This window comes from Lasioglossum baleicum, chromosome 4, assembly GCF_051020765.1.
Source record: "Lasioglossum baleicum chromosome 4, iyLasBale1, whole genome shotgun sequence".
NCBI lineage: Eukaryota > Metazoa > Arthropoda > Insecta > Hymenoptera > Halictidae > Lasioglossum > Lasioglossum baleicum.
Window position 1 is genome coordinate 15,021,527 of NC_134932.1, and position 13,002 is coordinate 15,034,528.

The window sequence follows — 13,002 nt, forward strand, 5'->3', positions numbered from 1 at the left end:
TAAAAAGAAAGACGTTCATACTTGTTAGAATCTTTGTTTAACATCTTCATCACGAGTGTGACTCGTTAAAATAGGGTAAGGGAGTATCTCGAATTCTCCAGTGTTCGGATAACGGAGGTTATACCGAATGAACCTACTTTACCCTCTAACGAACCCGTATTATCCATATTCCAGGTGCAATTCGTGTTGATCATGACCCACCAGTTCCAATTGCTGTTCACGGAGTGTAACTATCCGCGCGGCTTCATGATCTGGATCGGTCTTCACGGCGTGTTGTTCCTGGGCCTGTTCTCAGACTTCTACAAGGCGAAGTACGGCGACCGGTCGAGGGGGAAGGACCGATCGAAAAATAGCTCTGAGAACAGTTCGAATGGCGGTTTGTGCATGCCTGTCTTAGAGGACTCGAGGACGCAGCAAAACGGCGTGTCATCGTACGCGACGATGTACAACAAGGAGTATAACAGCTGTTACAGCAACGGGACGAACAACGGCTACGTGGCGAACAACAACACGGAGAAGAAGCTCGCTTAGAAGAGCCCTCGGCGGCGACGACGGCGGCGTTTGGTCGTTGGAGGCAAGTTCGGGCCACCGGGTAGATCGTGCGACGGATATTTAACCCGACAACGGCACCGTGGGCCTCGCTCGGCTCCGACGGGCTAGTGGGCGTGGCCTGCGGTGGCTGGAGACGTGGCCTGTAGACGCAGACGCACGACCGGCTTAGCTAGCGTCGTTCAACGCTTGGTGAAGCCGCCGAGGGGCGGAACTTGCGGCTTTGGGAGGCTGACTGTCGCCGTAGAAGGGGTTGTCGCCGCTTGAACTCGCGTTTTATTGATAAGAAATCGAATAAGAGATCGTCACCAGCGGGTGAAAGGCTCGTCCGCCGGTGCTTCTCCCTTTGTCAGTCGAACCGCTAATCGAGTGTGCAGCGAGATCATTGTAGCAACACAATTGCAAAAATGATGGACGGAAACGATGAGCGGTGGGAATGACACCGGACGAGAATTTAAAACGCGCACACGGCCCCACGGTGATCTTTGATCTCGATCCAGGATCTGGGTCGATCAAAGTCGCCTGGGCCTTCGTCGGATGGTCCGATTCCGTTCTTTAATCGTAACGTTGCCTGCGCTCCCGATTGCGTGTCTGTTTCGCGTGTGAGAGAGAAAAAGAGATGGTCTGAATGAGATTGTATGGGCGATGATTTTTTCCTGTTGTTAGAAAGAGATGATTTTCGGGGCCAGGCACGCGCTGGAGCATTCCCTCTCGATGGGACGCGCCAGAGAATACGATCCCAACAAAAACCTCCCAAACCCTAAGTATAGTGGTGTGCGGGTACCTAAACACTTCGGGATTATGTTGTTCGGGGTTGGAACACCGGGGAAACAACGAAGCGAGAACACTGTCGATGATGTCGTACATACATACAGAAACACATACACAAAGACACACGTTATACACGGATTTTTATTCTCCTCGGACCGACCATCCCACGGGATTATATAATATATCTTCGCCCCCTGCGTCGTATGTTGTTCGAATACCTTTTTGTCTTTTTGTAGAAACCTTGGGGGAGGGAGAGGCGTTACGAATCACACAATTTAAGTAATGTAATTATTTATTTTATATTGGAATATAAGAGAACACGTCTGGAAAACTCCAACCATAGCATCTTGCGTACGTCAGTTTGTTACTTGTGTACACGAGCTGGTTCGGATCTGAGATCGACAATTAAACGTCTCCAATTGATTGCGATTGTACGAAGCAGATTTTCTTTCGAAATTGATGGAAATTAGTTTCGTACTCCACACAAATCAACGAATTATATTTCATTTATAACGCCTACATGGGTCTTTTAAAAATATGTTTCACGGTATATATCGATACAGAAAAGGGGCGAGTTTTCAACTTGAGGAACGTATGAGGGTTAACGTCAACTATAACGTATAGGGGAAAATAACATACACTTACAGTAGACAATCAAATTATGAACACTAGGTTTAATTTGTTTGTAAACACTGGCTAAAAATGTTCATTCGTCACTTTCTAGTGCTCCGTAAACCCAGTGTTAACCCTTATCCGTCCCTCGTTTCACGAACTGAATCTGTCCCTCGGTATCAAATCGACACACTGATAAAAGTATGATCAGGCGCTGTTAGGTGATCGCATAAGTTCGTGCCCGCGATTTTCATAGATGTCGCAAACTGTACTGCACGGCGGAGTGTAAAAAGAAAAACATTATGTATATAATCAATTCCTTCAATTTGTTTTCTTCTTTTCATTGTAGATTCTTTTCAAATTGTAGAAAAAAACTGTATGTATAATTAATTAATAGACTGCGGGTCTTTATGCAAAATAAAAATGTTCTGCATTAATTGCTGAAAGCAGGAATAAAATAAACATTGATTTATCCGTTAATGACTTTGTTACATTAAAAACAACATTATGATATTCTTAACTTTTTCTAATCCGTTACTGTTTTATAATTCACTCAACCAAAATTTCTTCATAAATGCATAAAGATCCGCAGTCTATTGATCAATAAAGCTGTATTCTTTAAAATTTAACTATTCAATTTTATTTTTAAATCGGGCACGAACTTATGCAATCATCGGATACCTTGCTGAAGAAGGATCTTGGCATAAATTTATATATATTCGCAGCGCGGAAAATATTGTTTATACGATCATGATCGAGAGAGATGCTTGGTTGGCAAGCTTAGGTGGACTAGCTTGTGTATATGTGTGTATATATGTTGTATATACATATGTGTGTATATGTCACCCGCAGAAACGTTACCGAACCACGAGAAACTTTGACGATGGCCCAGTCGTACCAGAACCTTGGATACCCGCAGACCTCTACCAGTTAACTGTTACCTCCCGTATCGTTGTCCGACTCTCTATCGCCCAGGTCGCGTGTCGAAGCGACAACACCGTCGTCTCACACAGACACCGTTTCCACCTGAGAGAACTCGCATCAACCCGATTTCACCCGGTACAGAGCCGTGTCGAACTCGGCTTAAAGCTTTAAGCAGCTTTAAGCGGCTTTCAGCGGCTTTGACGTCTCGGTAGCTGTGCCTTTGTCAGCGGAAGGTCAAAGCATTTATACAGAACGACGTGTACCGGTCCCACCAATTCTCGAAAAATTCTGGATCTTTGTCGAACAGTCGAACACAACGCAGAAATGTTCTGCGAAAAATAATGATGTTAATCAGTTGGACTTGAAGCAATTTCAATTCGAAAATCAAGACGTTTCTTCCAGATTATTTTTATTGTATGTAATCTCTAGACTGCGGCTCTTTATGCATTTATAGCAAAATTGAGTATATGAGATTCTAGATGTCAATATATAATTTATCCTCTATTGAAATCATTACGGGAAGAAATAACATTCAATTTAGTTTCTATTTCTTGCAATCGATGCAGACAAGTTTTATTTTGCATAAAGATCCGCAGTCTACTAATCTCTTTTATATTGTGCGCATCGAATTGAACCTGTTCTCTCATACGACAGTTGAGCTTTTCATAATTTATAGAATGCAGACGAATCGAATAATGTTAAAACTGTTCTGAATAATGGTACAGCAATTTTTTGTGGTGACTCTGAGTCATCATTCGAGTGCAAAGGGTTAATAGCGTGTTGATCGAGCTGGGTATCCAGGTGACTTATTCCTCAGTGAAGACAATGTCCCGTGAGACCTTGCGTGGTCAATTTGAACGCGACTCGACATAGCCCCGATTGTGTTCAAAGCTTTGGTGTTCGTCGTAGGAAATAAGCGTCGAATTGCGCGAAGGAAAACGCTCCTTCCTCTCTGAGAAGCTTGGTTCCGGCTCGGAATCGTTTAATCAGCGTTATGCCGAGGAATCCGCTGCCAGTTAGCTTTTTTACGACTTGGTGAGCCCCATGCTACACTTTCTTTCCTTTAGTCGAACCTCCGCGACGCTGTAAGCTCTCTTTTTTATACAAGCCGGGCTCCAAAGTCCGCCTACACCTCGCAGACCTCAAATACTAATCGTAGGAAGCTTATGTTTCGACAATTAATCGAGAATTGTGCGATCTCACAATACATTGGGCCTTTTGATAGTCACCTCAGAAAAAGTCTCCTAACTGGTTCAATGAAATTGCCATTTTTCGAACGTGGATCTTTATGCAGGATATTTCTTAGTCGTTAACGTGTACCATTGTTTATATTATTAAACATTATCAATTTCATATCCATAAAATGAAAAAAAATAATATTGAACGGAATTATTGTAGCTACGAAGAAATGTTTAATTTGCCAGTTAAAACTACGTAATTTATACGGATTGTTAAGAATTCTGTTTGGTTGCGAATGGGATGAAAAATTTCCAAAAGCTATGTTAGCCGATGAACATGTGTATTTGCATAAAGATCCGCAGTTTAGTAACACCTTCGCGACCTCGATTAATGATTTGCAACAAGGAATAGAAAATGTGTATTGATCCTGTGCCTTCGTTTGTTCAAATAGCTAAATGTCGACACCAAAGAAATAAAATTTTACCTCGATTTCAAGAAGAGGAGTAACGTCAAAATCCTCAACAGATTTTGTTCGAAATCTTCGCGATGAGTCTGACTCTCGTGAGCGATGCTCTTGTACATCGTCAGACGTTAATTACAATTAAGTACCTCCTTAGAGAATAGCAATATTCCCGGAACAAATACGAACAAAGGAAAACAAGGGCCACACAGAAAGTTCACGAAACGCTTGCCATGGACATATTCGAACGAATAAAGTTTTCTATCACGTACACAACGATAATAATCTTAATGAAACGTTCAATAAATGTTAATCTACCTCTCTGACGTTATATAGTAAACATCATGATCTGTGTTCTCCACTAAATTTAAGAAAATCCTCGTCGCTTCTCCAGAAACGTGTGCAATTTTCACAACTGCAAGAATTTGTATTTTCCGAATGATTTCGGTGTTGCGGGGTGTAAGAGGACTTTGATGGCGGATTGTACACACTGATGCATTTATATCGGATGATTTGACGGCACCAAGCTTCCGCAGAGCACTCGGGCTTGTTTGTTTGCTGTTCTTCGAGCTGGACAGGGACTTCGAGGAAAGTACAGTCTTCCCTCGCATAGTGTTACTGTCTCGGGGATGCGGAAGCTCAGAAAGCGTAGAGGTACCACGTTGGACAAAGAGGACTGTTTTTTATCTTTCATTCGTTTTTATTGAACTTTTACCAACGTATTTCTGAGATTTTTGTAGTTAAAATAAGGCTAAACACGGCATAATTGGGATCATATTTACTGATTTCAAGTGTGATTCTAACGCGCTATGATATATGATTGAAACTCTGTCGAGTGTGGTCTTTTTTAATCAGGGAAATTTTACAAATATAACCTTTCGATGTGTGACACCCCACGAACTTGAATGATTTTTGGATATGTCATATAACTGAACATTTCCAACAACGTTTTCCCTAGCGTGTTCGTGGCGGTTGGCTTTAGTAGAAAAACTTGAATCTTGGAGCAATTGTTTATCGAATACATCGAGCTCATTATTTTAATCCGTTGGTAAAGGTTTCGTAGCGAAATAACTGAAGATAATAAAGTTTCATCAATGATACTACTACTAGCAGGTGGGATAGGAAAGTAACACTATCCGTAGAGACGAATGTCACACTATGCGAGGGAAGACTGTAGATGCGGGTGTCGCGATACAGAAGGAAGTTCAAGAGAAAAGAAAAACAAAAACTGCTAATTCGTGGTAGGAATTGTCCACCGAGAGAAGTTTTGTACTCGTCAAACGCTTCGGAGGTTCTCTTTTTCAGTTGACGATCGCGCCGGATCCGATGAGAACCGAGAAACGAGAGACAGGCCGAAAGGGGAGGAAGAAGAGAAACTGCACGACAGTGAAGTTAAGAAAATAAGAGATACGCGGACAGAAAAATTAGAAGGACAGCAGCTGCAAGATGGAGAGCGCGAAGAATTCGATCCTGTGCGAAGAAATTCGATGTTGTATATTTTTACAAGGGAAAAGTAGATCGACGTCGCGATCGCGAGACGACGAAAGAACGTTCACGTTTGATAAATAATGGGTGTCAAAGACGTGCTTTCTTGGTGAAAGTATTCGTACATATAAAAGAAAAAAAAGTAACAAAAAAGTTTATTAATGCCAAGTTTTAAATAACGTATTAGAGAAATATTTGATGGAGGTGGAGATGACGATTTATAATAAAACGACGACAAGAGAAAAGAAAAAATGCTAGATTACGAGAGCGAGCGAGAGAGAGAGAGAAAGTGAGTGAGAGAGAGAGAGAGAGTGTGAGGGATAGAGAAAATCACGCAACGTCGACAAGACTGTTACTATAGACGTAAAAGAAAAATGAAATAGATAACAAAAAAAACGATGCGTACAGCCGCGAGCTATTATTAACGCCGTGATTCCTCGAGGAAAACGGACGTTTTACTATTGTCGCGCAAAATGGCGGAACCGTCAAATGCAACTGGCGGTGACCTTCGAACTTGTCGCCAAGGTCGTCAGTCTCTTTCTATCGAAGAAACTAATTTTTCGTGATTTACTGCAATGTTGTTTTATCGTTGTAACAATTCGGAACGTTTCTCTTCTCGGGAATGAGAAAGAAATATGCGGATGAAACGCAAGCGTTCACCATTTTGCGCAACGATCGTTCACTCTTCCGCTGCTAGCTTCGAAACACGTTGCATTTCGTTCTGCATCGGCGGCGACGCAGCTCGCCCCGAATACTGTACAGGAATTGATCGGCGAGTTTACGATTTAGCGAATAATTTTCTATCTTCGAAGCAATGAGTCCACGCTCAAAACGTGTTATTTCCCCCTCCCCTTTTGAGACCGCGAATTATTCCTCCGCGTGTGCTCCTCGGTCACGAGTCAACGCGACGATTAGACTGCGGATGTTTATGGAATCTTTCATTTTTGCCGGCGAATTTCAAGGAAGTGGAAACAAGTAAAATTTTATTTTCAGCGATAGTAGCCTTTATAGATCTGGAATAAATCAAAATCGTATGAAATTCTGTGGTACAGGCAACCCTCCTACAACACGGCATCCTAGAACACTGTTTAGCTCTAACACGGTAATAAAATTGCGAAAACCTTTGTACAACACACAAAAAAAATGTTTGTTTTTTATAGGTTTTCGGAACGTAACCCCCTTTTTGTACTGGCTCACATAATACGGTTTCACACAACACGTCATTTTAGGAACGTATCTATCGTGTTACAGGAGACTTACCTTTACTTTATATTCTAGCATTCCTCGAGCATTTTTAGAAGCCATCTTTAAATGCATAAAAATCCGCAGTCTAGTGACACTCGTTCGACGATTGCAACTTGCAAGATTTCGCTCGGAAATGCAATTCTAGCCCCGAGCGAGACTATCATTTTCATCGGTACATTTTGTGATTGGTCGTCCGATTGTTTCAAATCGTTTTCTTCCGGAATAATATTCGTGCCCGCTGATTTATAATCCAGGAATGAATTGTTCCCAGTATGTTTGTCGAAGAATCGATATTTTATTCAACTTTAGCTCGGGTGGAATTGCATTTGTGGACCAACAACCGTCGTCCCTTCTCCACATTTTTTATCACGTGCTAGATCGCGCAACAATCGCGGCCCCTTTCGCGTGTTACACTGATCGATTCGTACGTAAATGCATTTTGATACCGCGCAGAACCTCCGTTATCCGAGCCTGACTGAGACAATCGGTTCGGATAAGGGAACAGACACGGAACATCGTTCCCTTTGTATCTCTGAACCGATGCTTCGAAGATTTTCTCAATAAATAGCAAATAACTAGAATCTTACTAGATTTTCGATCGAAAAAATGGGTCTGCGCCCATACATTTTTTGTCCTTATTTGAGCAAATTTTGGGCTGGGTGAGGGCTCATTCTAAAGAGGAAGGTTCAACGCAGTGCGTTCTGGTCATCATACCAGTCAAAAAGTCTTTTAGAGACAGAAAAATGCATTGAAATCTGCAGATTTTTTCCTAGATTTTTACTCTACTTTGGGCCCTCATATTATTAGATATAAACATAATCTCGTTAAAATCATGACCAGAGCGCAGTGTGATGAACCTTCCTCTTTAGAATGAGCCCTCACCCAGCCCAAAATCTGCTCAAATAAGGTCAAATAACCGCAGCGCGCAAACCCATGTTTCGACCCATTTTTCTAGGAAGATTCTAGTTCCTCTCTAGTTACAATCCGAGGCTATACTACCGCCTTCGGAACGATTGCGACGTTACGGAAGGAAGACCGTGAAGGAGCCATCTTCGAATCGCTGAATCGCCTCGTTCGTAGTCAATGCTAGCTTCCCCGCCATTGTTGCGCGTGTGCTGCTACCTTCTGACAAAACACACGTTCGCTCCCTGTGAAAAATGTTCGACCGTAATTAGCATAGAACCAGTGAAGTGAGTAGAAAACATCCGTTCGGATAACGGAGGTTCTGCTGTGCTCGGATTACCGACGGTGCACTCTGTACTACCGACGCGTCTGCGGAAAATAACGCAGAGGGTTCGGCTCCGTGGCTCTCGGGGCCAAATGCGGCGTCGATGGCCCCGAGTCCGGGGGCCAAATACTAAAACACGAGAGACAAAAAGCGGAAAATCAGTTCCAGTCGAGAACAGATCGATAAATGACCCAACTGGCTCTCGCGATAGCCCCCAGGGGCCACCCCGGGGCCACGGTCGAATGCTCTGTCGTAGCATTTAGGACAGAGATCGGCAAGTTTTGCTTGTTTCGGCCGTTTTGCCAAGCCTACGCCCCGTCCGCGCGTCTCACTCTCCGTGGCGGCCATAGTTCTTGGACTTCCACAGCAATTAAAGGAGTCGAATTTTTTAAAACATTGATGAATTAGAACTGTTACTTTTCTTCGAAGGTGATGAGAATTGGAGTTTCGAGACTTCGAAATTCGAACCTCTGTAGTAAATTAATAGAGGATTAAAAGAAACGGCGTGTTTCTCGGAGCTTTGAACTTCGAAATTTCACTGCTAAATTATATTTGATACAGCTACAGACACTCCTACATTTCGAAAAAATACGCCACCGCAGCTAAAAGATTGATTAAGTTACAACTTCATACAATTCGAAGACTTCGAAATTTCGTGCACGTCGAAGACTTCGAAACTTCGTACACTTCGAAGTTCCCTTCGAATCCTTCGAATCTTCGACGAGTCGAAGAGGGAAAGGGGGGCGTGGCCCTCGAAAAACGGGCCGAAACGAGCAAAGCTTGCCGTCCTCTGATTTAGGAGAACAAAGCAATTTCGCACCTGTTAAAGTCTTGCAAAGAATATTTAAGTTGCGCTCTGACGAAAGACTAATCGAAGGGGAATGGAAATGGAAAGTTCTGGGGGAAAAGAGGAGCTTTGGTCCGCTCCGCGGCCTGTGTCTGTCAACGAGAAAAATAAAAGCTGCTTGTGGACGCCCCGAGACACGTCCACACGATGATGATGACTCCGGCGGATGTTTGTGTAGCGTTTTCGTCAACGCGTTTGTACAAACAAAAGGATTTTTGCCGTTTTTCTCGTGAACGGTGCGCGGACCGACTGTGTGACGTCGCGCACCGTCTCTCCGTGTTCCTTTCGATTCTAACGCGGTACAAAAAGGCTGCTTCTCGATGTATGTACAACTTTCGTATTTTTCTAAAACCACGTACACAATGCGAGTGCTACTTTTTCTGCCGAGTCGTGCACTTTTCTAACGATGAACAATTTCGATGACTGTTAGTAGACCTAGATGAACACGGTTTTAGTCGACGACACCGGCTCGAGACTTCCGGTGCGATCAGTTTCAACATTACATCGGATTTTTTGGAATTTTATCGGAGGTCCCGGGGGGTTTCAGCTGGGAGCATCTTAGACACGCCTACTTAGGGAGTTCTGCAACATTTTCACACTAACCCTACCGAGCTTTAAAAGTAACCGATAAACGTTGCCTTATAAAAATAACAAGATTCAGTTTATTTGAACTTTGTTCGCGGTTCGTATAATAATATCTGCGCTACTGGATATATTTATTGAATCATTTACCACGAACGCATCTTTATCATTTCAATAATTGTGGAATAACGAATCTGGAACCGGTCATTTGACCGGTGTTGGTAGGTTTAGTGTTAGTAAATTTGGCTAATTAACAATGTCGGAGGATAAACGACGTGTTAAAATTGATTTTGAAAAGTCCCCGCGATAGAGACAGCATAAACAGATAAATATTTCGAGAACAGTGAACGTGGCCGGCATTATCGAATGCTGTGGCAACTGGAATCGAATCAGTTGATTGACAATTCGATATATCTCGCCTCGATTCCGCGCTTCACCGTTCGAAATACAGATTGAAAGTTCCGGGAAGCGAATAGGAAGCGGAAGAAGTGGGATTTTCCGATGGTCTGTATTCGCTGCGTGTTAGCAGACGGATGACTCTCGAGCCGGTATCGATCGATCGGAGTTTCCTCTGCACGGAATATCGGGTGGATTCCGCAGATTTCGCAATGGTCACGTATCGAAGAATGGGCTAGATTAACTCTCCGACTCCGACTGAACGTTGATTTCTTTGATCCTTGTTTTTCGGTCGCGATCGACGACAGAATACGAAACGACCAGATGGTTTATGGCATCCGACGATTGTTTTTCCGGTACAGCATACGAACGCTGACGTTCACGTCCGGGACACTGTCGTACAGGTTTGTCGATTCAGTTTCGTTTTTTTTTTCCACTTTGTAAGTTTGTCCGTGATTCTATTCGATCGTTTGTCTCTGTCGTTTTGTTTGTTTGCTGGTTTCTTGGTCTTTCTCGAAGATGGGAAAATGGAGGGCTATACACGCGCGTATGGATACGGCAAGTCGATGATCGGTCGTCTTTCACTTTCAGAAAAAAGAACTGTTTTAGCCATGATGAAAAGGTGTCGAGCCCGAGGAGACAAGAGCACACATCGTCATGTACCTACCTAATGTTACGAACTCTGTAATGATTATCGATTCTCATTATATTTTTGTACATAATTCGGGAGAATTACACGAGAATAAAGTGAACATAAAAGGAGCGAGTTGCCTTCAGCCATGAACACAGGGAAAATATTGGTGTCCGATTTATTTGATCGACATTACCCTACAGTAGAGCACGGTAGGAGCCCCTCAAAACTCCTGCTTCCCCCACCACGCCTTTCTCCTATGTAATCCAGGTAGATTTGAGCGAGAGAATGCCAAAAATCGAAGTTTCGATTCTAGAAGATCAATGGTTTAAAAGTTATCAGTGTTTCAAGGTGAGCGATTTTCAGTGATTTAGTGACAGTAGCGTGTCGCTTATCGAGCGCAGTCCCTAGATGGCACCACAAGATGACGCTGATGCCGATCACGTAGATTCCTAACCACCAACCAACTTTTCAATCAAATATTTTTCTTGCGCAGAAATTAAAATGAGAATATATTTCAATCAAGCTTATATATTTTTAATACTTTTCTTTTCAACCCCGGAAGACTGATATCCAAACTTGTTCGTTCTGATATTTTATCCTGCCCATCTTGAGGGGGTAGTTTCGTTTCCAGGATTGCAAGGGTGTGGGATACGCCTTCTCATTTCTCGATAATGCAGAGACGGGGGTTTTCAGTAGTGGAAAGCGCTTGATAAAAGATCAATTTAGGCCGCAGTCGTCCTCAAAAGTCCTATTTTTCATTTACGAGGCGTAATTTGAATTATTCGGTAGCATACAGCTGCGCATTTAGCTATTTTCATTTCTTTACCGGGACGATTGCGTTACGAGTATGTTTCTTTTATTATTTTTAACACTTTAACATCTTTATATAGAGTATGTCCTGAAGATGACAAACTAGAATACCCCGTTAATGGGGTATCTCGTTTCCTTTTCATTTCTCGATAATGCAATGATAATCCTCATAATCGTAATCCTATATAGCGCTTTTGAATATTGAAAAATCCCATCTTTGTATTGTCGAGGAATGAGAAGTATTATAAATATACCAAGAATCAACGATTCTACTGATCGCAGCAGCAACTTTCTAGTTCAAAATTCCACATTTCCCGCACATTCTCTGTTTCACCGACAGCTCTCTCAATCGATAAAATTCGAAATCGGTCAAAATTTTGCGAATAGGTTTATCTTGCATTAATAACATGTTTCCCGAAGGGATTTTTAGCAACTCGAGAATAATTTCCTAAAAAATCGTCTGGGTAACATTCGTATCGACTTATCGATCGATGTGTCGAGCAGTTTCCTCGAGACGGCATTGGCGTCGCTTCGATAGGTCGAACGTGGGCAACGAGTAAAAACCGTTTCGATTTTGTCGTGGCTGAATTTCCCGTGGCAAACGTGTTTCATGACAGAAGCCGGTGCTCGTATGGTGTTGATAGTACGGTGGCATGTTGGCGGCGTTCGATAACGATCATCGATCGTTGGTGGAGCACCGTTGACAGTGGGAAATTATGTCAGCTCAACGGTGACACACGAGCCGGCGGGAAGCAGACTTTATGGCAGTCCGTAAAGACATCTATCGAGAGTCGACGGGACACGTGAGTAGCTGGTTTCACGGTGAACCGCAGAGATTAATTCGACGTGTATACACGTCAATCCAAATCTCTATTGCGGTGCGGTTGACGTGTATACTCATCGTGTAAAATAAAAAATTATCAGTGACTATAAAACCTCGAAATTTCAATAAAATGTAATAAGAATAATACTTTATACAAGCTACACTATCAAAAGCAAATCCACAATCGAAGATGTGCCGTCTGCTCAAGAAATGGAATCCGTAAGGAGTCACGATGTTGGTGTATGAAAAATATCACACTGAAATCAATTGAATTTCTTCAAATGTTTTTGTTTTCTTTAATTCATGAATTTGATTATTTTTTGACAACTTTTAAGCTTTTAATAACAATAACCTTTTCGAGAATGAATTTTCAATTTTTTATTAAAATATTTTTTCGTAAAATCTATAATAGGACCATTCGCTCTGCGTCCGATGTGTATATATGTCATTGCTTGAT

The 13,002-nt window shown here is 42.4% G+C and overlaps 2 protein-coding genes across 3 annotated transcripts in view; both read left to right on the forward strand.

Moving 5' to 3' along the window:
• The window catches only part of LOC143207949 (very long chain fatty acid elongase AAEL008004), a 76,518-nt gene extending 65,478 nt beyond the window's left edge, over nt 1–11,040 (forward strand). For both annotated transcript variants that reach the window (XM_076421899.1, XM_076421900.1), the window contains exon 6: nt 175–11,040. In XM_076421899.1, the coding sequence (XP_076278014.1) occupies nt 175–531 (357 nt within the window). In that variant the 3' untranslated portion in view covers nt 532–11,040. The remainder of the gene's footprint in view (nt 1–174) is intronic.
• Nucleotides 11,041–12,282: 1,242 nt separating this feature from the next.
• Nucleotides 12,283–13,002, forward strand: part of LOC143207947 (very long chain fatty acid elongase AAEL008004) — a 90,657-nt gene continuing 89,937 nt past the window's right edge. Inside the window, exon 1 of the mRNA XM_076421892.1 lies at nt 12,283–12,525. The gene's annotated coding sequence lies outside the window, so the exon portion shown is untranslated. The remainder of the gene's footprint in view (nt 12,526–13,002) is intronic.